General features: G+C 52.3%; 1 protein-coding gene across 2 annotated transcripts; it reads left to right on the top strand.

Moving 5' to 3' along the window:
• The first annotated feature begins 1,222 nt into the window (after positions 1-1,222).
• On the top strand, positions 1,223-24,214 carry MASP1 (MBL associated serine protease 1). 2 transcript variants are annotated; one of them, XM_039557160.1, is made up of 11 exons: positions 1,223-1,505; positions 3,405-3,630; positions 10,399-10,576; positions 10,837-10,968; positions 11,445-11,641; positions 11,947-12,094; positions 12,590-12,708; positions 13,564-13,642; positions 17,964-18,101; positions 19,091-19,165; positions 21,633-24,214. In XM_039557160.1, the coding sequence occupies exons 1-11, from the start codon at positions 1,246-1,248 to the stop codon at positions 22,526-22,528; spliced, it is 2,448 nt and encodes an 815-aa protein (XP_039413094.1). In that variant the 5' UTR covers positions 1,223-1,245; the 3' UTR covers positions 22,529-24,214. The 2 variants fall into 2 exon arrangements, with proteins under 2 accessions (XP_039413094.1, XP_039413095.1); XM_039557161.1 differs by lacking the exons at positions 17,964-18,101; positions 19,091-19,165; positions 21,633-24,214 and adding an exon at positions 15,254-15,796 and having other exon boundaries at positions 1,224-1,505.
• Positions 24,215-24,829: the final 615 nt, after the last annotated feature.

The following is a 24,829-nucleotide window of genomic DNA, read 5'->3' as shown; positions in this document are numbered from 1 at the left end:
ATTTTATTTCACTGTGTCTCTTAGGTACCATTTCTTTCTCAGTGCAAAATGAGAGACTCATGGGAACGAGAGAAGCAGCTTCTGCACGGGAAGCCAAGGAACCATAAACCCCCAAAACACAAAGACAAGAAATGGAAAAAGAAAATTCTACCTTTTTTTCACTCTGTCCCCTTCCCTCCCAGCTTCTCCAGGACTGCTGGAGGGGCAAAGCCCGTGCAGAGGCTGGAGGTACCATCGCCCCTTTAACAGCAGCGCCACAGCCTGACATCAGCGAGCTGTGGAGTCCGGGAGGGCTGGGAGCTGCTGCTCCAGGAGTGGTGCCAGCACATCCCTGTTTCCCTGCCTCTTCCCGGCTCTTGTTTTTGTGTGCCTTTTAACATGCCGCCTGTGTATCCGTGCCTGCCAGTGGATGTCTGCGGGGTTTACATTAACCAGCTCAAGCTGAAGTTGGTGAACAGCTATTAAAGTTTTGCTCCTCATGTGTCCAAGGCGATTTCTGAATGAGGGAGTCGCTTGCATCCTTTGACGTCCTACATGCTATTATTCCTTTATTTGCAGCCCAGATAGATCTTCTTCCCACTTAGCTATGCAGACAGGGGAGTTTGGGTTGGTTTGTGCCTGGCACAGGGAGGGGAGATAAATCTCCTGTGGCTTGGCGGGGAGTGTTCATGTTTTTACCTGCTTCCTGAAAGGGAGGGAATCAGGCTCAAAACCGGGAACTTAAGTGTTTAAAGTTCTCACTCCTGAGCAGAGTCCACATCTAAAGCTGCTCTTTTGCCCTGGGACAAAATACTGAATCCGGCAGTTCCTCAGTTCTAGAGGAGGATGCAAATTAGGGCTTGATTTTATTTGGACTGTCACAACTCCAAAGTTTCTTGGAAGCCAGATCCCCATCCCAAACGCTGCTCAGCACTAAGCAGAGATGCTGAAAGCAATTCCCGAGCGCCGATCCCAGCGGCAGCACCGCCACTAAAGCTATTTATCCCCGCACAGGTTTTTTTTTCACACATTCTTGCCTTCTGTTTTTGCTGGAGCCTCAGACCCTATTGAGAGGCAAATTTTTGCCATCTGGCAAAGCAGGCAGTGAGGGGGGAAAAGAGAGAGAGAAAACACAATGTGCATGGGCATACACACACACACACAAAACTCTGGAGATTAGGGAAGACAAAAACTCCGCTGAATGCTGGAGCGCAGGGCAGCCCCGCGGCGGAGAGGAGGGAGAGGCGGGCGGGGAGGAGGGCTCGGATGCGGGCAGGTCTGCCTGCCTGCCTGCTGCCTGCCTGGATGTGGGGAACGGCTGCAGGCACGGGAAGGCGTGACCTGCATGGAAAATGCCAGACAGCTCCAGACGCACACACACATAGGCGCACACACGCTCGCAAATCTCCGGACAGAGATAAGGCGGACAGCGGAGCGCTGGGGAAGAGGCAAAGCCGTCCCCCGCGAGCGAGCCATCAATCCTCCGCACCAAACCCGCCGGGAAACTCTCCCAGCAGCAAAATGAGGTGAGTACCTCCGCGACGGGCTGACCCCGGGCTCCTGCACCCCGTGGTCTCAGGGCACGGCCGAGCAAGGGGGGCCGTCCTGCTGAGGAAGGTTTCTCGATGATGACCGCGGCTCCAGTTCCCGTATCCGTGAGCGAATAAGGCGTTGCTCATGCCCCGGCTTCGTGCCGCAGCCCAGCTTGCACGCCGGCATCCCGGCAAAGGCAAAGGGACATCCTGGCGTGGGCACCGCTCTCCCACGGCCGAGGGGAAAAGGTGCGAGCGAGGACGGACCTGCTGCACGGGCTTCAGGTTTCTGTGCACGCCACGGTCATTTATCACTTTCACATGAGGTTAAGACTTTCCTGTCGTGGGGAAGAAGTTTGACGCTGTTTTGCCTCCCCCGCTTAGGGGAAAGCAGAGCCACACAAGAAAACAGCCTGTTGAAATGGAGGAGGTGATGCCCATTTACACCAGCTCAGCATCCAGCCCCATGTATGTACTGTGACCAGAGGAGTAACAGTTTTTCCCTTCACACATTTTTGTGGTTTCAGAAAAGCTGTCAGAAAAGGGCATGTTCAACCTCACTCTGCTTGAAAGAAAAATCAACCCAAATTTCTCAGCTCCCATTTACTATTCTTTGTAATGAAGAGCTGAGAAAAGTGATGGCGCTACACAAATGAACCCCAGAAATTTTCTGCCCTGGTTTTGAAGGAACACAGACAGGTTAAAAATAATTCACTAATGCAGCTTCAATTTCCTCACCAGAATATCTAAATCAAGCCCTGATTTTGAAATCAGGTGTACGTGTGTGTGTGAGTAGTTCCAATGTCTGTTGTACACACCTACAAGCCTTTGCCAGGCCTTAGTGCCTATTTTAGAAATTTTCATCTCTAATGGCTCTTATTTCCTGCACGTTTCTTTTCCTTTGTATGCTCTGCTATGTGTAAAGAGCCTGAGGTCTGCTCCTCTTTCTGGGTCCTGTGCAATAGCACCGGCTTTTGTGTTCACACCTCCAGCACGGGTGGTGTTCTCTCCTTGCACAGAGTCTATGCTCCCTTTCATGTCAAATGAAGCTCGAGGCTGGTGGGAAGTCAGCTGGACCACCACAGATTAACCTGTTCTCTCTGGGATAAACAAGTTGGTAACAAGCTGGGACAAACTCTTCAGGCCGAGATTTTTTAAAAGATTGGTTTGATGACAAAACTCCTCTATGGATCTCAGCCCTTGTGTGCTTCTCCATTTGGAGTGAAAAAAAAGAGAAGAGAAAGAGGAATAAAAATGAAAGAAAAGACAAGACAAGACAAGACAAGACAAGACAAGAAAAGAGAAAAAAGAGGAAAGAAAGTAGAGTGTAACATGGTGGGTTGCACTGCTGGGGCCTGGTTCCATCCTTGCCCAGCTGCAAAGATGTGTGCTGTTTATTGAGAGTTAATAATCCCGATTTGGCAGGATGAGACTAAGCAGTAATAATAATAATAATGATACTTAGCAGTTATTGCCATGATGTTTTCATTAAACCAATTTAGAAAGCATCATTATTTTATTAAGCATCCTTATGTTTATTTTTCCATTAAATGAAGATTTGCCCACCAGAGCTCCAGTAGTTAACGGATGGGCTGCCAATGGCTGCTGCTCCCAGAAGCATGGGAAACACTGAGCTCCTGATGGCACTTCAAGCTGGCTGGGGGCTGTGGAGGTGCCTTTGCATCACATGTGGCACCTGTGGCACCCACCTCTCAAACGGGCTTTCCCCTCATGGGAGCCACATGCAGCTCCCACCTCCACCTCCCAGGGGCTGCTCATGGTGCCACGGTGCTGCACCTCCTCTCGCAGGATCCACTTGGGAAAGGAGATGAGCCTTCAACAGGTGCTGTCGCTGCCAGAATTTCATTTCATCTCCTCACATGTGTATTCCAGGTACCCCCTGGCCTGGCCCTTCTGTGCCTTGCTGCTCTGCGTGGCAGATGCCGTGGAGCTGACAGACATGTTTGGGGAGATCCAGTCTCCCAACTTCCCCGACTCCTATCCCAGCGACTCGGAAATGACATGGAACATCTCTGTGCCTGATGGATTTAAAATCAAGCTGTACTTCATGCATTTTGACTTGGAGTCATCCTACCTCTGTGAATACGACTATGTGAAGGTGAGCTGTGAGATCTCAGGGCAGATGGTGGGGTAGACAGCAGAGCTGCTTGGCCAGCTGAGAAAGGGTAGTGCTGGAAAAGCTGGAGACAAGACAGTTTTCCCTCTTTTATTGGGCTCAGGAGTTGTCAGTCCAGTGGACCACAGGGAGAACACAGGTAAGCTGGCAGCATCCATTGGACTTACAGTGAGTGGGACACCAGAGTTCCACAGAGGAACAGATTTCTGAAACTATTTCAGCTCCTAATTCTTACTGCACCCAATGGGATTTTCACACCTATGGGCTGATAAAACACCTGTGGCTAAACACCAGCCTGTGCCACTCTGATGCCAGCAAGGAGGGCCCCTGAGCTGGGCACACTTTGTCAGGCCATGGCTGTGGGTGCCTCTTGCAGCCAGCCTGCATTCCTGGCCATGCCTTGTAGGCTCTTGGGACACCCTGTCCAGCCCCACAGGAAGCAAAAGGGAAAGGTTAGACCTGAGCTTGAGGCTGCTGTGCAGGTTTCCAGGGAGCTGTCATGGCTAAAACCTCCAAATATTTCAGTCTGCTTCACTCCTGGGCAGTAACCCACCCAGAACTGTGGTGGCCACACACTGCAGTGCCACAGACCAGCCTTGCCTTTGCACCACAGATTTCTCCAAGCAGGGCTCTCCTTCACATCCAGGACAAGGGGGGCTCTCCACATCTTTGAAAATGGTTAAGTGTGGTGCTTCTGGCAGACCAGCAGCAGCAAGCAGATGCTTTTTAGGGTTGCCTGGCTGAACATACCTTACACCATCACCCAGCAGAAGCTCCACCCTCCCCCTCCTCACAGAGGCAGGTGGAGCTTGCTCCCAGGTCTGCAACCACAGAACTTGGCCCTGGTGCTAGTTGCCAGATAATTGAAATTATTTTTTTATTCTTGCCCTAAGGAAACAAAGCAAACATTTGTGTGTTTTTTCCTCCAGGATCTGTTGCTCCCTGCTTTAATTTCCCCTTTGTGCTGGCACTTACTCTGCTACTAACAGCTCTCACTGAGGTTTGATTAGTTCTTTCTGCTTCTCCTGGATCTTCTCCAAGCACAAGGGCCAGGGACATATATAGAGATATATTGCTTTAAAACCCCAATAAGCTCAAGGAACAGATTTCTTGGAAACTTTCCCCATTCCAAGCTTTACCCCTCCTCCCGCCTTCATCCCCTGCTCTTTTTTCCTTTTTCATAAGGCTCCCTGTTATTTGGCCACGGTGCCAACTTGGCACCACAGTTCTCCCTGCCGCTGGATTTCCATAAGAAGGCGGTATTTTTCACAGGGATTTAGATCTCAGCTGTATAAATTTGCTCAGGGCTCTAACTCAGCTTGCGGAGCCTCCGCCACAGAATTACATTTGAGAAGTGATGAAAATGGATGGATTACAGGAGATCCAGAGGTTACTCTGCTGGGTAAGGGTGCAATCTTGATGCTACTAAACCACTGGCTTAGAAAACATTAAGGACAGCAGTGAATGACTCTGTGGCTGTTTTCCTCCTTGGGTTTGTGTGTCCAGCTCTGTCTGCACCAGTACAAGGTGTAAAAACAGTATCAGCCCTCTCTTTGACACAGGCCACAGTGCATGGCTATAGAATGTGACTAGAGACCTGGTACATACAGGTGATTCTCTGTAATATTCTGCTGGTCCCAGTGAGGAAGCTCAGAAACACAGGCAGATCTCTGTGTTCCACAGTGCTCAATGGATTCCCCATCTATGAATTTGTACCATTGCTTTCTGAGCTCATGGGTAATTTTAAACTCTGCAACACCACATGCCAGAGAGTTGCACAGGTTAAATATATGATTATATGCCTCTGTGTGTGAGAAGAAACACCTTCTTGCTTGTTCAGGGTCTTCATCATCTTGACTGCCATAAGAAGGTTAAAAAGGGGCTGAGCAGGTGGGGACTCAGCTCAGGACAGGCAAAAAGCCCCTGTGCCCTGGTCTTTGCTTCCCTTGCTCCTTGGCTGCCCACACACCGGAGCTCCAAAGCAGTGTAGAAGCTCCTCCCAAGTGGCAAGCTCAGGGTGATCCGAGCTGTAAACTGGCATAGACCTCTGCCTTCGGGGTGGTCTGCAGAAGGGAACAGTTTCCAGAGCTCTGAAACAATGGCTAATTAAAACAATAGCTGTTTATTTATATATGTGCACATGCACGCATGCGCGTGTGTATATATATAAAAAGAACGTGGCTCCTAAAGAAATGCTCACAGGATGGGAGGCTTGTTTGTGCAAATGGAGATGGCAGAGACCGGGAGTGGCACTTCAGTAAGTAAGAGAGCCAGGAGGAATGGGAGGAACAGCCATCCCCAAAATACCCACCTGGAGAAGCCTCCCATGCAGGTAGAAAACACCAGTCACATGCTGGGAAGCCAAACTCTGGCCCTCAGCACGTTGGATACAGCCTCTCCTCAGGTTTTGCATGGCTCCTCTCAGCCACCTGCCAGGTTCGTGGGAACAGGGATGGAGCAGCCATCCACCCTGGGCTCACAGCTCCTGCCCTCTGTCATGCTGCTCAGCAGGCTCTGCCCAGCTCATCACCGCCCACAGGGAACTGATTTGGGGGTTCCTCATTTGCAGAGGGTCTCACCATGGTTTGACCCCCTTTCTGGGATCACCCAGCCATGAACACTTTGGCACACAAGTCTCCAGCACTGGCCCAGGACATCCCAAAAGCCACAGCCCTGACCAGGAAATCAGATTAAGTGACTCGAATAGTGTCACTGAGGAGCACTGTAGCAGAGGCAGGGAGATGGGTGATGCAATCCTGGCTTCTGAGGGACCTTCATGAGTAAATCCCCAAGTTTATTAGAGGAATCTGAGCCTGGGGACCTGTTAATGAGGTTTTGCACATCGCTCAGTCAAGCCCTGGAATGAAATCAGCCCCCAAGAGCTTGGCAGCCATCTACAGCAGCTCCTTCACTGGAATGAAGATGGGGGGACACCCTGACAGTGATTGATGAGGCACTGGAGGGGGACATGCAGGACCAGGGAACAAGCTTGGTTTTTCATTCAGGGCAGTGCATGCCCAGTCTGAGGCTGCAAGAAGGGTGCACAGGACCCATGTACACCTTCCTGTGCTTAAACGAGGGAGAAAAAGCACAAATCAAGGTCTGGCATGAGCTGTGGGTTCAGGAGGAGAGCATCCTCTTTTGGTCTTGCCAGCCAGCCCCAGCCAGGGGGTCATTCATTCCCTGGGAGCGTGGGGTCCCAAAAGGAGCACTGAACCCCAGGAGGCAGCTGGAAGGAAGGGAGAGCTCAGGACTTTTCTGCTTGTCTCTCCCCTCCTGGTAGCTCTGTGCAGAGGTCTCTGGTGGCACTGGCCATTCCCCTGTGCCACTGGGGACCAGCTACCCCCAGTGCAGGGAAAGGAGTAGGACCAGTCATGGGAGCAAGTCAGCAGCTCTTGCAGGACCCCAGCATCCTGCCTGGGTCTCTTTTCACCCGCAGCCCCTCCAAGGAACAGGCCTTGCCCAGAAATAGGACATGTGGGTGCAGCTGCCATGCGGGAGGACACAGTCTCTGGACACCAAGCTAAATCCACAGGACAGAAAACCAGCCACCCTCCTTTGTCCCCCATGGCAGGGCTGCCACGTGTGTTCCCGCGGAAATTCAGGGCAATTTCATGTTTGCATATGAAAGGACCCGTGATGTATCTTGGGGAGAGGATCTCCAGGAGACTTAGATAGAGGCTTTTGCAGGGGCTGTCGCTGCTTCATTCCCAACAGTGAGTAGCAGCAGCATTGGGGGGAAAAAAAGCCCCGTTGCTCTGGGTGTTGCCTTTTGCCACGCTCTGCGGGGCCGCTCGGCGGGGGCCACTTCATGCCCTGCCCTGGCTCTGAGCATCTCCTGCCCATGTCATGTTCCCAGTGTCTTCAGCCCAGCACTGCGATTTCTCTGCCTAATGAGCCATTTATATATATTACAACTGGTATGTTTGGCCTTCACGAGTCCAATTAGTGCATTCCTGGAGGGCTGGAGAGGGGGGGCGGGTGGCGGCTGTGTTTCCGTATTGCCGACTGCCTGCTCCTCTCCGGCAGCAGACACCAAGCTGCCGGGCCAAATCCCTCTCGGTGTTTCTGGCATTTCGTTAACCCCATGGCTGCAGGAGGCACCTCCGGAACATCAGTGCATCCCCAGCAGCCCATGCCCTGGGGCAGCCCTTTTTTCCTGCCAGCCAGGGCATCCCAGCTCCTGCCCCGAAGGCGGAAATCAGGGTGGGGCAGAGAGGGGCCCCACAGCCTGGGACACCCGTTCGCCACAGCACCAGCCAAAATGCAGAGGGACAGGGCAACAGTCAGGGAGGAACTCCAATCTGCCTCCATCCAGAAGGGCAGAAGTCATAATCAGGGACTGAGGATACAAGAAGAAACAGAGAAGACAGCAGGAGACACTGGCAAGGATAAATTTAAGGCACAAGGGTGTCACTATATTTTATTTTTCAAAGGAGGATTCTTTCAGCGTATTTTTATAGGGAATTTCTCTGTGGCAATTGATATTTCCCTCAGGGACACATCTTCTCTAGTGAAAACGTCGACATCGTGACCCGAGAGGGAGAAACTCCAAACAAACAACCAGGATTTAATTACCAGCCTGCTCGCTGGATGTAAATGATCTACAAAAAAGTATACAGTCCCCAGCAGAAGCAGCAAATATTAACCAGGGATGATGACCTCTCTGTTTAGTTTACTGCTGAAGGGCTGCCTCTGCTCCCTGTGGCTCGGGGCATGGGACCCGTCTCAGATAAGGGGCTGTGATACCTCCAGTGAGGAAAGCACAGCTCTCCAGGGCCCCATCCTGCCGCTCCCGGGCTGTATCCAGGGATGCTGGGGGCAGCTTTGGGGCTGGCCCCATGGCTGGAGCATCCTCGAGATGAGACACAGGGCACCGGGAAGACTTTCCCGCACTTCAGGAATGCTGTGCTCCAGGTCCTGCGCTCTCTGGGGCTGAGGAAGAGCGATGGGAGCTCACACGGTGGCTGCTGAGTCCTGGCAGAGGTGACAGCCACCAGCCCCACACAGAGCAGCTGGCTGGAAATTCCTCCTTCCCACAGATTTCCTTAAGAAAAAGCATTTTCTGTGGAAGAGGCTGTGTCCTGTGTGCTGGCATGGCCAAGTCTGAACGACAGGGCTGAAATGCCTTTTTCCTTCACTTTTGGTGATGGCACTCCTGTTTTTCAGTCTGAAACAGTATTTCATCTCAAAACAATCTTTCAGATTTAAAAGCAATTCTAAAGCACCACAGTATATTTCAAACGGATTGAAACCAGATGGAGCACAAATTACTTGTTTTCTTTTTTTGCCCCAGAATGCTGTTACAAAAAATAAAAAAATTCAATTGGGTTTTTGTCCCCAAAGCAGGGTGCGTGTTTTTTCTTGAAATTCCCAAAATTTATCATCGGAAAGTGTCTCTCTTTTCTGGCCAGCTCCAGCTTGTATGAGAGGATGGAAAATATCTGGAGGCAATGTCAAGGCATGCTGAGTTGCCATTTCCATGTTGGCTTTCCCTGGTGTGAACGAGTTTCCGCCTGTTTGTTCAGCTCTGGGAAATTTCCCTTTCAGCCCCAGACCCTCCCCAGCAGGCACATCCTGAGGGTCTCTAGGTGACAGGGATGGAGTCAGAGAAGGGTCTCACCTTGCTGAGGCCAAGCCAGCTGGGGACAGCATTCCAACACCTCCAGGACCCCATGGGCCCCGAGCAGATGACTGTTTTCCCCAGGCATGTGCTGGGGGGGTGCTGGGGGGCTGCAGACTTCATCACAGCCTCTATAGCGGTGGCTTGGCATGAGCAGTGGCAGGCTGGCTGGTGGTGTCCATCACATTCCTCTGCCGAGGCTTATTCATATTCAAATCCCCTGGGGCAAAGCAGGCAGGGTGCTGGGAACTGCCTGGGAGAGGTCGTGGTTGGGACAGGGGTTGGGATGGGATGTGTAGGAGAAGGAGATGGATCAATGCAGGAGAAAACGGTGAGGAAAAAGGAAAGGAGGAGGTTTCCAGGGAAAATTGGAAGTTTTCCTGCAGGGATTACAGTACTTTAAGGCACAGATAAGGCTGTGTTTTAAAGGGATGTACATAGAGAATACTGAGTATGCTGATACAAAAACGGGGCACCCTGGCACATCACTCCCCTTCCTCAGTCCTCGGGGTGTGTGGTCAGAGTCCCAGCAGTGCCTGGAACCACAGGTCTGGAGCCAGACAGAGAGCCTGGGTGGCAGGGACAGGACCAAGCTTGTCCAAAGGCAGCCCAGGGGACAGAAACAAATTACAGCTGCTGCTTTGAGCTGATGCAAAACCAATAGGCTGGGACTCCTCTAGGCTCCTCACGCAGATGCTGCTATGTGGATCAGTGAGCCATGGGAAGAGGTGAGGGGAAGCATCTCAGGTACCAACAGCTCTGACTGGGAATGACACAGCTCAGGGCCAATTTTCACACCCCTTCTTCTGCACCACCTCCCCATGTCCCTACCCACCTCCCAAATGGGCTCCTACCCTGCATCCTCCCCTTACACCCCCCAGCTCTTCCCTACATCCTGGATGCTACCTGCTCTCAGCATCTGCTTCAGAGGTGCCTCCAGGCAGAGCAGGCAGACCTGAGTCCCTGTGCCCCAAGGAGACACTGGTGAGTCCTGACAGGGGACAGGCTGGGCAAGCACAGGCAGAGGTGTGAGCTCCTGGATACAGAGGATGATTCCAGTCCCAGCCTGACCACCCCAGGGAACACACAGCAGGCTCTCTGGGCTCACCCCTTCTTTCTGCTAACAGATTGAAACTGAGGACCAGGAGCTGGCAACCTTCTGTGGCAGGGAGACGACGGACACAGAGCAGGCTCCAGGACAGCAAGTGATCCTGTCCCCAGGGCCCTATATGGGGCTCACCTTCAGGTCTGACTTCTCCAATGAGGAACGCTTCACCGGCTTCGATGCCCATTACACCGCCGTGGGTGAGCAGCATCTGAGCCTGCAGGGCCAGCCTGTAGGACAGGGTAGCAAACTTGTAACGATCACAGTCCAGGTCAGCCTTGGGTTCCCTGGCAAAAGAAGAACTCCTGTGCAGCCCTTGGGCCATGTGGGACTCACTGGGTGCTCATGTGACCCACCACATAGGATAACAGATTTCTCAGTGTAGTGGCAAATGTCCCCACGGGAAGTGACGTGTGGAGAGCTGCAGGGTGACCTGCCTTCCTTGTTATCTCCGTTCTAGATGTGGATGAGTGCCTGGAGAAGAGTGATGAGGAGTTGGCTTGTGACCACTACTGCCACAACTACATTGGCGGGTACTACTGCTCCTGCAGGTTCGGCTACATCCTCCACTCCGACAACAGGACTTGCAAAGGTACCACAGGCACAGCCCAGACACAGGGATGGGCACACAGAGGGTCCCTGGGTAATCTCTGAAAAGGGCCTACCAAACACAAGCAAAACAGCCCTTTTTTGCTCCCAGGAGGGATGAGGTGCCTCTTCCCCTAGAAATCAGTAGTCTGGGACTCCTTCTCCCAGGGGCTGTGCTCCTCAGCTAAGCTCTAGAGACCTCCTCAAGTCAGAGAAATTAAAAGGTTTAGTCCCTGCTCTGAATCTGTATCGTAGATTAGCTGGGACTAGCCCTCAGCCCAGGGCTTCTGTGCCATGGGCATATTTGGAAGTTGGCTGTGTGAGATTCTCCTTCCATGGACACATATTTGGGATCCACGCACCAATATGTGGAATCCATGGATCACCTAACAGACCCCACTCCACTGGGAGGATTCCTGAGTATGGTCAGGGCTGGAACATGACTGCCAGGGCCCTGACAGAGCCATGGCTGTGTTTCAGTGGAGTGCAGTGACAACCTCTACACCCAGCGGAATGGGGTGATCACCAGCGCCGACTTCCCCAGCCCCTACCCCAAGAGCTCGGACTGCCTGTACCGGATTGAGCTGGAGGAGGGTTTCTTCATCACCCTGAACTTTGAGGACAGTTTTGATGTGGAAGACCACCCCGAAGTGACCTGTCCATATGACCACATCAAGGTGAGCTGGGCTCTGCACACTCCTCCTCTCTCACTCGCCTTTTGCGTCCCCAGTGCCCTGGTGATGGGATCAAAATCACCCCAGTCTAAACAGGGGTGATGGAATCAGCAGGAGCTCTGTGCTCTGTTGAACCCTGTGTCTTATCACATCTGCTTGGGACCCTTTTAGCCAACAGTGACCCTCTTTCTGTTTACATCCCCCCAACACATGGTGTTAGAACCCCACTGACCCCACTGCAGCCTCATCCTTTGCCCTCAGGGATCAAAGAGCCCTTTCAAACCACCCACTCATCTTTGCCTCGGCAGATCAAAGCAGGCCAAAAGGAGTTTGGACCTTTCTGTGGAGAAAAGTCCCCAGGACGCATTGAAACCCAAACCAACAGCGTGCAGATCCGCTTCCACAGTGACAACTCTGGAGAGAACAGGGGCTGGAAATTGTCATACACAGCAATTGGTAATTACTGCTGCTTTCCTCTGTTTGCTGGGCTTGGGAATGGGAAGGGCTTTATAAAGCCTGCAGGTGGACACCATGAGTTTGGTGGTCCATGACCCTGTCTCCAGAAAGGATCTGTTTCAGAAATCACAAGAGGAGAGACATAAAACTACACAGAGCCCTCCTTCCAAAGGGTTCTTTTTTCCCTACAACAACTGGGCTCTGAAACAAGACCACATTGCAAAGCAGAGCAATTTTGGGCAGGATAATTGCACAAGCTACTGTTATTAACTCCCAGATTTGTAATGCTCAAAGCCAGAGAATTACAGACTGAAGGAAAGACCTGGAGCCTCCATGCCTTCTAGAAGAGCCTGGCTGAGCCATGCCAGTGTAGACTAAGAGTAAAAGCAAGGCAGAGATGCTCAGGTTCTGCTATGTGGGCTGTGTGGAAGAGCTGGGACTTTGCATGTGCTCCATTTATTCCTCTGTTTATCTTCATTTGCTTTTTATTCGAAGGAAACCCATGCCCACTGGTGCAACCTCCAATCAATGGGAAAATTGAGCCTTCTCAAGCCAAGTACACCTTCAAAGACCAGGTTGTCATCAGCTGCAACACTGGATACAAAGTGCTGAAGGTAGGGATTGATGACATGGAGATGGGAATATGGGTAAGAAGAAGAGGATAGTTCCTCTGAAAGCCATTGCATCTCTGGGAGAGTGAACACAATCACACACCATCCTCACCCCCTTCCCAGGGGCAAGGAAAACACCTCCTGTGAGAGCCAACACCTTTCCTTTCCAAAGACACAGAGGAAAAGAGGAGATGGCACTTTTCTGAGCCACCCTCTCAGCATCCCTCCGGAGCCAGCAAGGTCATAGAATATCAGGCCCAGCACCTCTGCCAGAGAAAAAATCAGCAAAAGCCCTGAGGGAGCTGCCAGGGCTCTGCCTGCCCCCCATCTCAGTGGGCACTGTCTCAGCAGCCCTTCAGAGGCCAGCCTCCACTGACTGGGAGGTCCTCAGGGACTTGGGGACAGCTTCAGCGAGTCAAGAGGGGCAAGATTTTGGCAGGCTCTCTCTGGGAAACAGCTGAGAATCACAGGGAGCGTGGCTGACTCACAGGGTGGCTGTCTTCCCTCCAAGCCAGTAGCCCATTTTGACTTCCAGCACGGACTTATGTATTTCTCTGATCTCCTCCCAGTTCCATTCTTCACGCAGAGCTGCCTCCTTACCCATCCCATCATTTACAACAGGAATAAATTACTCCAGTTCTTTGGCTTTCAGCGTGCCACTGAGTTGCTGGCAACAAGAAAACTCCTGAAGTTTTTCATTATGATTTTATTGCAATTTTTAGCTAAAAAAGTCCTCTTCCAGGGGATGTTGGATATGACTTGACTAAATCACCAAGAAATTCCTTTTTTATTGAGAGATTTATTTCTTTGCCTTGAACATTGATATGGTTTTTTTTTCCTTTGGTACCTTCTGCACAGGATAACGTGGAAAGCGACTCCTTCCAGATCGAGTGTCTGAAGGACGGCACATGGAGTAACAAGATCCCTATCTGCAAAAGTAAGGACGCCCTTCCCTACCCTGCCAATGTCCTTTTCCTGCTAAAATCATTTCATGCTAGTGGGAGCTGCCCTGCCAGAGTGGAGTTCCTTACTCAGAGACATGAACCCAGCCAGAGAGGCTACGTAACCCTGCAAAGCTCTTTTGGCTTGTTCTTGGATAACATAACGGGGCTCAGGCCAAATGCCACAAGCAGGAGATCGGTGCTTTTATTTAGATTACTCATGTAACTTGATTTGTGAGCCACTTTGCTGTCTCCCTGTCAAAGAAAGAGTAAGCCTGACTCTTGAGAACTGCATCTGTCAGAAAAACCTGGGACAATGTGGGATAATCTAGTTCCTGGTCCAAATTTCCTTCCCAATGGAGGCTATTAAGATGCAGGGCATTAGACAGGTTCCAGGTACTAGCCTAAACTGGGAACTGCTCAGATAAGTGAGAGGGGAGAGAAAACTGTCCAAATATTTACAGCCCATAAAATGGGAGAAAAGGGGAGAAGAAAAGAAATGCCATTTGAAAGGAGAGGTGATCATTTGAATCAGCTCTCTTTCATCTAACCCAGCTCTTCTCTCAGCTCAGGCTTGGGAGATGTACCTGATCACACCTTTTCCCTTTCTCCCAAACCTCTCAGCACTCAAGGAGGCTCTCACTGCTGCTCAGTGCTGTAAGGCTGGCACGGAGAGTAGAAAAGCAGCAAACGTGGTCAGAGATTGTCCCAGGTCCTTCCAGGAGAGGCAGGAGGGAATGCTTTCCAGGGGTGTTGGGATCCAGGCTCTCCTCATCTGGGCAGACTCTTTTAATAATATTGTGTATCTTACCTTAGAAGAAAAAGTATTTCTGGAGTTTTAGTTCATGTTTTCTCAAGCCAAATGGAAATTGGGAGGCTCTCAGACTTGCTAAATAGATTAATATCTGAAAGGGCTCCTTTAAAACTGTGGGGTCAGTGATGCCTCTGCCCTACTGAGGATCTCCCCACTCCTACACTCTCACTACCACAGTTTCCCATTGATTTTATCCAGCTTGAACAGTGATCAGATAAATATTTGCATCGTCTAAAAATTAGAACAAAATCTAGGTAAATACTTTTAACACCAAAAAGAATTATTTTTTTGAGAAAATTGAAATTATTACCTGCATTGTTCCAGCTGGGCTGGAACTGATCCCTTCTTGTGTAATATGACTCACCACACTAAATTTCTAAGGCCTTTTTGGAAAGCCAAGAAGCCCCTAAATGGACAATTTAGGCCTCCAGCCTGCAAAGACTCCCACCTCCCCGGGATGTCTGTGAGAGGCAGGGCACAAACAATGCAGAAAATAGAAAACTTCTCAGCAAAGTGGATAAAATCCAATTCCATAGCCTGGAGAGGCTAAACAGAAACCTGTGAAGCTTCTCCCAGCCGCTGCCCCCAGGTTGCCCTGGCTGAGCAGAGCGAGGGGGTCCCCAGCAGGGCCACGGCTCTGCTGGCATCCACGGCACCCTGGCACGGCTCACTGGGAGCTCATTAACGATTTCTGGTGTTTTGGGGGCTGGGTTTCCTGCATGTCTCTCTCTGCTCATCTACTAATTGGGCTTTCTCTCTCTGCTCTCCTCCTTCCCCTCTGCTTTTGGTGCAGCTGCAGATAGAGCCGACAACCAGACAGAGGGAAGAGCCGGCTCGGAGCAAGTGGCCGCGTGAGGCTGGCGCTGGCCATGCCGCCCCGACGGGCAGCCTGTCTCGATGCCCCTCTGCTCTGTCCAGTACCCAGGGCCGGTTCCCTTTCCACTGGCCTGGCTGCCAAATCCATCTCTGTGGCTTGTCTAACCGGCATGGCACTCTTAACCCCTACGCCTGGTGCTTTCTTAACTCCGTCTTGAGAAGGGTGAAGGAGACTGGCGTCGAGCCCCCCTTTCCCACTGACACGCTGCCCCACGGGAAGGGGGCCCAGCTGGCCCCAGCACTGCTGCCTGGGGACCAAGTGCTGCTGCTGGCTCCCGGGTTCTGCATCCCTCCCGCTCCACTCGGACTCCTGGGCCACCTCGGCCCCCCTCCAAGTTGGCCCTGCAAGGATTGCAGCACAGCTGCCCGGTTGGTTGGTTGGTTGGTGGGTTGGATTCAGTCTCACACTGTCCTTCCTCAGTGGCCCAGCATTGCAAATAAGAAACACTCCTTCCTCTCCTCTCTCCAAGAGTCTTGGTGCCTTTCAGACCCTCCCGATAGGGAGGCCTGGAGGATGGGTTGGCCAGCCCTTTCCTGCAGGCACCGAGCCCTGGTACCAACACAGGGGGATGGATTTTCCTCCACTTCCCCTTTGCTGCCCTCGGCTGGCCTGGCAGAGGTGAGGATGGACTGGTCTCAGGATGACTGCAGCTGAAGGAGGTCAGAGCCTGGTATCTGGCCCTGTTCTCATCCCCAGGAATCATGGGCATGCACCCTGTACTCCCTAGGGCATTGGAGGCTTCACTAGGAGGATATTGGGATGTGGACCAAAGGCTGGGAGCGGAGGAGGAAGAGGAGGTGTGTTTTGGGGAGGTCGGTCCACTTCTGGTCCTACAAAGACAGAGATGCTAAATGGCCCCTTTCCTGAGGGAAAACTCTAGAAGGGCTCACTGAACAAAGGTCCTCCCCTCACCCTTTCAGCAGGACTTGCAACACTGGTGCAGCAGCACCTCTCTACAAGAGCCCATTCTCCAGGAATCAGGCCTGCTCAGGTCTGAGGGACAAACAGGGGGGAGATGGGCTGTGAGGGACAGTGAATGCTATCCTGCAGCCATAAACAACCCCAGAGTAGAGGTGCAAGCCAGGATGGTCCCCCGACATTCATTCCCTCTTTCCTGCAAGGAAGCAGGTATCCAGAGTCTCCACCAAGCCTGCCTGCACCCACACACTCATCCCATCACTTGCTGTCTCTACAGAAAGTTGAAGGGATCCTGGTAAATGGTGAGCTGCAGTATTTTGCCATAAACCAGGCTTTTTTCACCCAAGCAACCGGGCAATCCTGAGCAGTGATACATATCCCTGGTTTCAGCTACTACATCTAGTGAATTCTCTTTTTGTTAGCCTGGATCAGTTAGGACTGTTGTTCTCATCCCCTTTGCATCCTGGAGCACATGGAAACCAATAGACCTCACATCATCCCTGATCCACAGGACCTGCTTTCTGCAAAGGCACCATTTCCCTACTCAACTCCTCATCCTAAACATAGCAGAACCCAGCTCCACAGCACTACATTTCTTGGCAGGATCAGACCCTGGTTCCTGCCCTCCACTGGAGCAGGTCGCCCAGGATGGGGTAGGGGGAGGCTGCACAGCATCATATGGCAGGGAGGCTAATCTCCAAGGAGGTGACTCCTGGATTTGGCAGATGAACCCTCTCACAGCCTGGGATCCTCCCTGGTGTGTTTGGTACAAACCCAATACCACGGACAAGGTGGGGGGAGAGGCTGGGCAGAACACTCTGAGGGATCATGGGGAGGAAGGGGATCATGGACAGGCCATGGGGAAGGGCAATGGCACCCCAAAATTCTTCTCCCTCCATCAGACCCTGAGTCAACACCAGGGATGGGTGAAGCAGATCCAACCCTGCTGATGTCTTGGGGGATGGAGCAGGTTTGGTCTCAGCCACATGCACCAGCCTCATCCCTGCCTGCACGCCAGCCAAGCCACACTCTCAATGTCCTTCATCTCCTGCAGTCAAAGGACAGCCAGGACCAAGGGTTGTTCCACCTGATCTGTAAATGCTCATCAGCACTGTTTGCTGAGCAAGACCAGAGCAGGAAGGACAGGGCTGTGCTCTCAGCAAAGCCTTGTGCATAGAGGAGCACCCCTGATGCACAGCTGGTGAATCACTGCCTGCCTCTCCCTGCCCACTTCTACAATGTGAAGACACACTCTGGGACCATCTCAAAACAGACCTAACCTGCCAGAGCAGGCTTCTTCCCCTCTCACTGGTATAGCAGAGATCTTGCACTACATGGAGGGGCTCCCAGCACTGGGGTCTCCACCAGTGAGAGGGGTGTTGGTCACACAGCCTGTGGGTGGGACATCCTGCTGGTGTTTCATGGTGCCACTCACATGCTCTCACATGTGCAGGGTGGCCGTGGGAGGGTTTCACAGTGCCAGGCTGCCCTGCCAGGACAGAGCCTTCTGCTGCCACCTGAGTCCATGTTAGGATGTGCCTCCTGCAGTGCCGTAGAGAAAAGGGATACAGCATACATACAGGCCCTTGGTCTGCCCCACAAGACCACTGTCCCATGCCAAAGCCCAGCACTGCCTGCCTGCTGGCTGGCTGAACACCCAGGGTTCAACCAGCACAGGGTTCAACCCCCCTTCTGTGTTGGCTTTCAGTTGCTGACTGCAAAGCGCCGCCGGAGCTGGAGCACGGCTTTGTCACCTTCTCCACCAGGAACAACCTGACCACCTACCAAGCAGCCATCCAGTACCACTGCCAGCACCCCTACTACCACATGGCCCCCAACAGCACCGGTGAGCAATGGGGCCAGGCCACATCCCCACGGCACAGGGAGGGTGGGCACACGGGATGCAACTGGGGGGAGCTTGGGATGGCAGCTCCAGGGTGTTCTGCAAACAGCAGGCTGTGGATGTAGCCTACTCATACCAAACCCTGTGTCTGCCCTGCCTGGACTGTCAGACTGGACAAATCCTGCTCCACAATGAGGTAGGATGGAGTTTGCCCTGCTGGCTGCTTTGCCTGAGTGTTTCATGGCCTCAGCAGAGCAATGTGGGTATTTTGCATTCTGCCATCTTACCCTGCCATCTGCTCCCTGCAGACTATGAAATTTTCTGAGTCTCTGTGAAAGGAGCTGCTGCTGGAGAGAGCACCAGGTCCAGCAGCCTCAGAAAGGGCTCTGCAAGGCTCCTCATACCAAATGTTCAGCGTAGACAAAGCTGAGCAGATAGCAGTGGGATCATATCACTCTGAGCTTTTCCTGCCATCCCCCTTGGTGCACAACCACAGAAAAACCACAAGGTGGTTTATCAAGCACCACAGGTCTCTGTACCCCTCAGACCCAGTTCTGGGCTGTAGAAAGGGTGCATACACAGCCTAGCCCTTCTTCCTTCTCCTCCCTCAGCAAGCAAAGCCAAAAGAATTCCTCGCATTCTTGTCTCCTTGCTTATATCTCCCTGCACATGGTCCCAGCATCCCGTATGAATTAGCAGAATGGGCATTGGCAGCATTTTTATGTGGAGGCAGCTGCCAGCAGAGACTGAGGCCATAGCACAGCCCTGCAGACAGCTCAAGGCAATGAAACTGAGGATGGAGACATGTCCCTGTATGGGGGCAGGGCTATCATGGCCCCCCTGGCAATGGAGCACAGAGGGCATTAAAAGGGAGGTCACCTCCTGCTCTGAAAGGTTCAAAGGGCCCTGACAGCTGGACAAGGTCTCCTCACTGGAAAGGACAATCCCTCATGCCAGGACCTGAGCCCAACTAACACTTTGCTCTCTTTCAGCCACCTACACATGTGATGCATCGGGGCAGTGGAGGAGCGAGGAGCTGGGGACAAAGCTGCCGTCCTGCCGACCAGGTACTGCTGCTGGGGTGGCTGGTTCCTGCAGGGAGGGGTGCAGAGCAGGGACATGCAGGGGGGGGATGCTGCCGTGCAGGAACTGTGCTCCTGGTGACAGTGCCACATGCCTCAGCTACACATATCCAGGTGCCACAATGCATGGCCAGGAGAGTGGTTGGGACAGAGGCTTCCTGCTATCCCAGCAGGCCCAGACGGTCAGGTTGCAGTGGTGGCACGGGGGTCACAGCCATCCCAGCTGTCAGGGCTCCCCAAGCTCCCCACTCCAGCACACAAGCAAACCAGCAGCCCACTGGCCATGTTCAGCCCCCAGCATCCCTGGAGATGGCTTTAGCCAAGGGCAGAGCATTACCTGGCTATCAGCTCCTCTTGGCAGTGTGTACACATCCAGTAGCAATTATCACCTCTTCAAGCCTTGCAGAAAAACCAAACTGCATTACAAGGAAGGAAACATCCCAAGTCTTTGAGCAGTGGCAGAAATGTTTGCAGCCAGCAAGTTTCCAGGCCAGGCGCCCGCTCAGGATTAAACAACAGTCTCTGGGACAATTTCTGGCCATAGCCAAGCATGAGGCCAGGCTGACTGGCACGTCACGGGCCTGGAGGCAGTTTGGGTGTGGATTTCGATGGGTTGTGCAGGGATGGCTCTCCAGAGAGGTGCAGGGATCCAGCTGCCGTGCAACAGCTGCAGATGCAACCACCCTGGTGTTCAGACACTGGCCCAGGCCCATGGAGGGTATCTGCTCTCCAGCCATGCTGAGCCACTGCAAGGCTAGAAGAAGGACTCCTAAGATTCCCTGCATCTCACAAAACTCCCAGACCAGGGCTGTGGCTGCTCTTGTTGTGGCAGCTGCTCTCTGCATCTCTGCTTGATGTTTCAGCCTGAACTAATTTGAGCTGGGAGCATACAGGGACAGCTTTGGGGCCAGAGCTGCTTTCATGGGCCATTTCCAGGCCTTGTGATTAGTGACAGGAGTCAGAGAGACTTCAGGAAAATGGAAAATCCCAGAGAGAGGGTGACGCTCTCCTGAGATCGGCATCTGCAGGCAGCAGCTGGCCAGCTGCTCTTCAGATCTTCCCCTATGTCTCACGCACCTCCCCATCAATAGGAACCTTTCTTCCAGGCCACTCCATGCCTGCCTCTGCCATTAGTGGGAGCATTTACAGCCTGGTCAGCATTTTTGATATGTAATTTAATAGAATAAATATTTGGCTGGATGCACTTCCTCTAAAAGCATCTCCCTGGGACAGCCGTCGGCTTCGGTGCAGCAGAGCAGCTGGGCTGGGACAGAGGAATTCTTTTCCTGAGCATGTTTTCTATTCCTTTCAGCACTGGGAATGACAGGGGTACGGAGTACATGCAGAGACACATTCACCATATTCCCTCCCTACTAGAGTTGCATTTTTCCTAGAGACAGACCCCAGCCTCAACAAATCCACATCAGCAGCTCCCTGTGCTCCTGCACTGGTTCCAAGACCAATTCTTGCCTTGATCCCATCACTCTAAGGGGTCAGGTTTGTGAGGCTTTGCATCCTCCCCTCACAGCACAGGTGGCATTGAGTCAGAGTCCCAGCACTTTCCATGGAGGACCTCAGAGGAAGGAGACCAGCACCTGAGTTGCTGTGATTTGGGACTCTTCCAGATGTCAGACAAGCCCAAACAGGCTCCCACAACCTCCTAGTGACATCAGCATCCCCAAGCCACCTGGGAGTCCCCCTCCACAGTGCTGCCATAGGCAGGAATCAGCCCCACCACCAACAGTCATGTCCCAAGGGACAGGATTGTCCCTCCCCACTCTGTCCAACCTCCTAGAGCCACCTTCAGCACCCTGAGCCCCTCATTTTCCTAACACTGTGCCTGGATAAAGTTCCTGGAAGCAAACCAGGCACCATGTTAGGGCTCTTCAGGCATTCATTCTGGGTCTGTTGAAGAGCTGAGCAGAGAGGTTCTGGTTTGGCTGCCAGAATTGTGGGTGATGAGATGCAGGAGGAAAGCCCATGGTGCTAGGCAACGTCCCATGGCCAAGCCTTCTCCAGCCACAGCAGCTCCAGGAGGGCAAATGCCATGGCTGTGAGAACACAGACCTCATGACAGGTCTCAGAGTGTGGGGTGAGACTGGGCTGATGTCAAGCTCCAGTCCTCCCACCATCATTCCCCTGGGTCTCTCAGCACACTGAGCAGGAGCCAGGCAAGTGCCTAAAAGGTCTGGGAAGGGCTGGGTGAGCTCACAGGTCACACAGTGAGGCTATAGGATTACTCATTTGGCCTTTCTGCTTTTGAAGTGGTGTAGATCTAGCCAAATCACTCCAGAAACTGAAAATGGAAAGAAAAACAAAACCAAAAAAGACAAAACAGAGTATTTGGCTGGAAGATAAGCAGCTATGTGTCATAATCTACAGGGATACCCCTTTTCATTTGTTCCCTAGATAAATAAGCTGGAAGTAACTGTCCTGTCCCTTCTGTCCCCAGTGTGTGGCCAGCCAGCTCGTCCTCTGCCTGGGATCATCAAGCGCATCATTGGCGGGCGGAACGCGGAACCCGGCTTCTTCCCGTGGCAGGCCCTGATTGTGGTGGAGGACATGTCCCGGGTGCCCAATGACAAATGGTTTGGCAGCGGGGCCCTGCTCTCAGAGTCCTGGGTGCTGACGGCCGCCCATGTGCTCCGGTCCCAGCGGCGGGACAAGACCGTCATCCCCGTCTCCAAGGAGCACGTCACCATCTATCTGGCCCTTCATGATGTGAGGAACAAGATGGAAGCTGTCAACAGGACGGTGGAGAGGATCATCCTCCATGAGGAGTTTGACATCCAGAACTACAACCACGACATCGCCCTGGTCAAGCTAAAGGAGAAAGTGACCATGGGGAAGTACGTCATGCCAGTCTGCCTGCCCCAGTTTGAGCACGAGCTGGAGGGGCCTCACCCCAACACGCTGGGGCTGGTGGCTGGCTGGGGGATCTCCAACCCCAACATCACGGTGGACGAGATCATCAGCTCGGGCATGAGGACCCTGTCTGACATCCTGCAGTATGTCAAACTGCCCGTGGTGCTGCACGCCGAGTGCAAGACCAGCTACGAGTCACGCTCAGGCAACTACAGCGTGACCGAGAACATGTTCTGTGCCGGCTATTATGAGGGGGGGAAGGACACTTGTTTAGGAGACAGCGGGGGAGCCTTCGTCATCCAGGACCCAGGAACACGGAGGTGGGTGGCCCAAGGGCTGGTCTCATGGGGTGGCCCAGAGGAGTGTGGCAGCAAGCAGGTGTACGGTGTGTACACCAAGGTCTCTAACTATGTGGACTGGGTGGAGCAGAAAACAGGCTCCTCAGAGAGGTGGACATTTCTGGAGCCAGAGCTGGAGAGATGAGTGACTAAGCAGCCTGCTGCCACCGCGGCTCCCTTTCTTGTTGTTGTTGTTATTGTCTAATGTGCTCCAGACTTGGGTCTTTCGCAAGCAATAGCCACGATACTCCACGCACGCCAAGCCCTTGCCAGGTCATTTGTTTCGCTTGGTCCCGCATCCCTTCGCTTGTGTTCTTAGGAAATGCTTGCTAGGGAGCTGGAGGGAGGGGGCGAAGGACAAGATTTCAGCTGGTGTCCTCCGCATGTGCTGCCCATCTGCAAACCTCACCCACGCTGCAGGGAGCCTCCCTCCAAGCCAGGAAAAAGGCACAGCAATTGAGGCAGTGTTTCCCTGACACCAAAGCTTTGTGCCGCACACAGGGAATTGCCCCCACCCCCAGGACTCTCTAGCCAGATCTGTCCATCAGAAGATGCAACTACAGAGCTTCAGAGCCGATGGACAGTGCAGGAAACTCATGTGGGCAGGACTGGGACTCACAGGTTCCCACACTGGGGAACTCCTTTTCTGTGCAAGGAGTAGTGACAGAGTCCTGGGGGTTTGCCATTATTTTTATAAGCAAATAAACATCCCTTCCTGGTGGCATCTCAGATGATGCCCACCTGGCCCCAAGGATGTGAGAATGCATCCACATTTAGCCTGAAACTTCAGCCATGGCTGCCAAGACATCACCAGCCCAGATGGGATACCTGTATCCCACCATGTGGGATAAGTGACCCACAGAGGACACGAGGACGCGGAGCAGGGTTTGGACTCAGCATCACCCTCACCTCCAGCCACAAAAATTTCTCCAATCTTCTATCATCTCAAGCCCTCTTCAGTCCCACACCCAGATTAGCTCTGTGGTTTCCAGCCACAGCAGACCTCCCAAGGAAACTTTTCCAACATGAGACAGCTTCACAGTGGCTGTATCTAAGCAATACTTATTTTCAGCAGAATCATTTCATTTAAAACAGCCTTCCTTGGCTTTCACTTCTTTCTCAGGGGCCTGGTTAGTCTTGCATGAGAGTTTATTCATTCTTCCAAGAACCTAGTCCCTTTTAACTGCTTTTGAGACCACTGATTTAGCTGATTTACAGGTTACCAATGGTGTTCAGTGTTTGTTCATGGCTCTTGTGGCCTATTGCACGTGTCCAAGTCATTCTAGACTGACTCAAACCCACCTAACACACCAGAAGTATTCATATCTCCCCAGCTTACCTCCATGGCCCATGCAGACAAGTCCCAACAAGGAGCTAGGTCAGGTGAGCTGACCTTCCTTCAGCAGGGACACCTTCTCCTTCACTCGCCAGCAAAGCCCACCTATAGCTGTAAGCAACATGCAAAAATTGCCTGCTGTGCTCTCTGCATGCCTGTAGCCTCCTTCAGGCCTCTCTTTCTCCTCCTCCTCCTCCTTTGGTTTTGCCATGAAAGGAAGAAGCCAACAGTGGATGAGCCACTCTGACATTTTGCTATCATCCAAAAAGCCATTTGTAGACCTGGTAGAGGAGCAGAAGGCCTAAGGAAGGTTAAACTTGCAGATACACTATGAACTGTACTCTTGGCTGTGTCATGTAGTTACTACAAGGTATTTTTTAATATATATGTATTTCTTTTTTTTTATATTACATTCTGTAAAATATCTGGTGTCATGTAAGGATGGTTTTCTCAGTCTTCCTCCTGAGAACAAAATAAAACTTTTGTATGTACAGAGCTTGTGCCCTGTGGCTTTTATTCCAAGAGGAACACGGTCAAGACTGGTTGCTGATGTCTGCCATGCACGCCTGCACTCCCAGGAGAATCCTCACACCATCCCTCACTCTGACAGCTGCTCAGCCATGGCCTGTGCAGCCTCTTGGGCTGAGACAGACCCTGAGCAGCCCTGAATACAAATCACAAAAAAAAGGGCACAACAGAGGAGATCCTGCCTTCAATTATTTATAGCCTTAGCACATCACTGAAGATGGGGGTAGTGGCAGGAGGAGAGGGCAGCAACCTGTTTGCTGAGAATAGCAATTAAGTCTGAGTTCAATTGACACGAGGAAAAAAAAATGAGGTATGTGACTTTTGCTTAAAAAGGGATGAAAAATCAGCCCATCCCCACTAGCTGTTGGACTGAGAGAGCACGTTCTCACAGCAGAGGCTCTGCAGTGAGCTCAGATATGAGCTGAGGCAGGGACAAAACTCTGCCGGGCATCTCTGCATCAGAGACTGTGAGAATCTAGACTCTGAAGAGAGCTTAAAATCATGGGGAATGTTTCCTCCAATGTGCCTGGATCCAGGGCTGAGCTGGGTTATTGATCCCTATTTTCCTATGGCACAGAACTG

Source organism: Corvus cornix, chromosome 9, assembly GCF_000738735.6.
Source record: "Corvus cornix cornix isolate S_Up_H32 chromosome 9, ASM73873v5, whole genome shotgun sequence".
Lineage (NCBI taxonomy): Eukaryota > Metazoa > Chordata > Aves > Passeriformes > Corvidae > Corvus > Corvus cornix.
This window is presented reverse-complemented; position numbering and strand designations above follow the sequence as displayed.

Bases quoted from the DNA above. Each gene is read 5' to 3' on its own strand.
- MASP1 (XM_039557160.1), top strand. From the start codon at position 1,246: ATGCGGGCAGGTCTGCCTGCCTGCCTGCTGCCTGCCTGGATGTGGGGA. The intron at 12,095-12,589 runs GTAATTACTGCT...TTTTATTCGAAG, and splicing joins ATTGTCATACACAGCAATTG to GAAACCCATGCCCACTGGTG. The intron at 12,709-13,563 runs GTAGGGATTGAT...CCTTCTGCACAG, and splicing joins CTGGATACAAAGTGCTGAAG to GATAACGTGGAAAGCGACTC.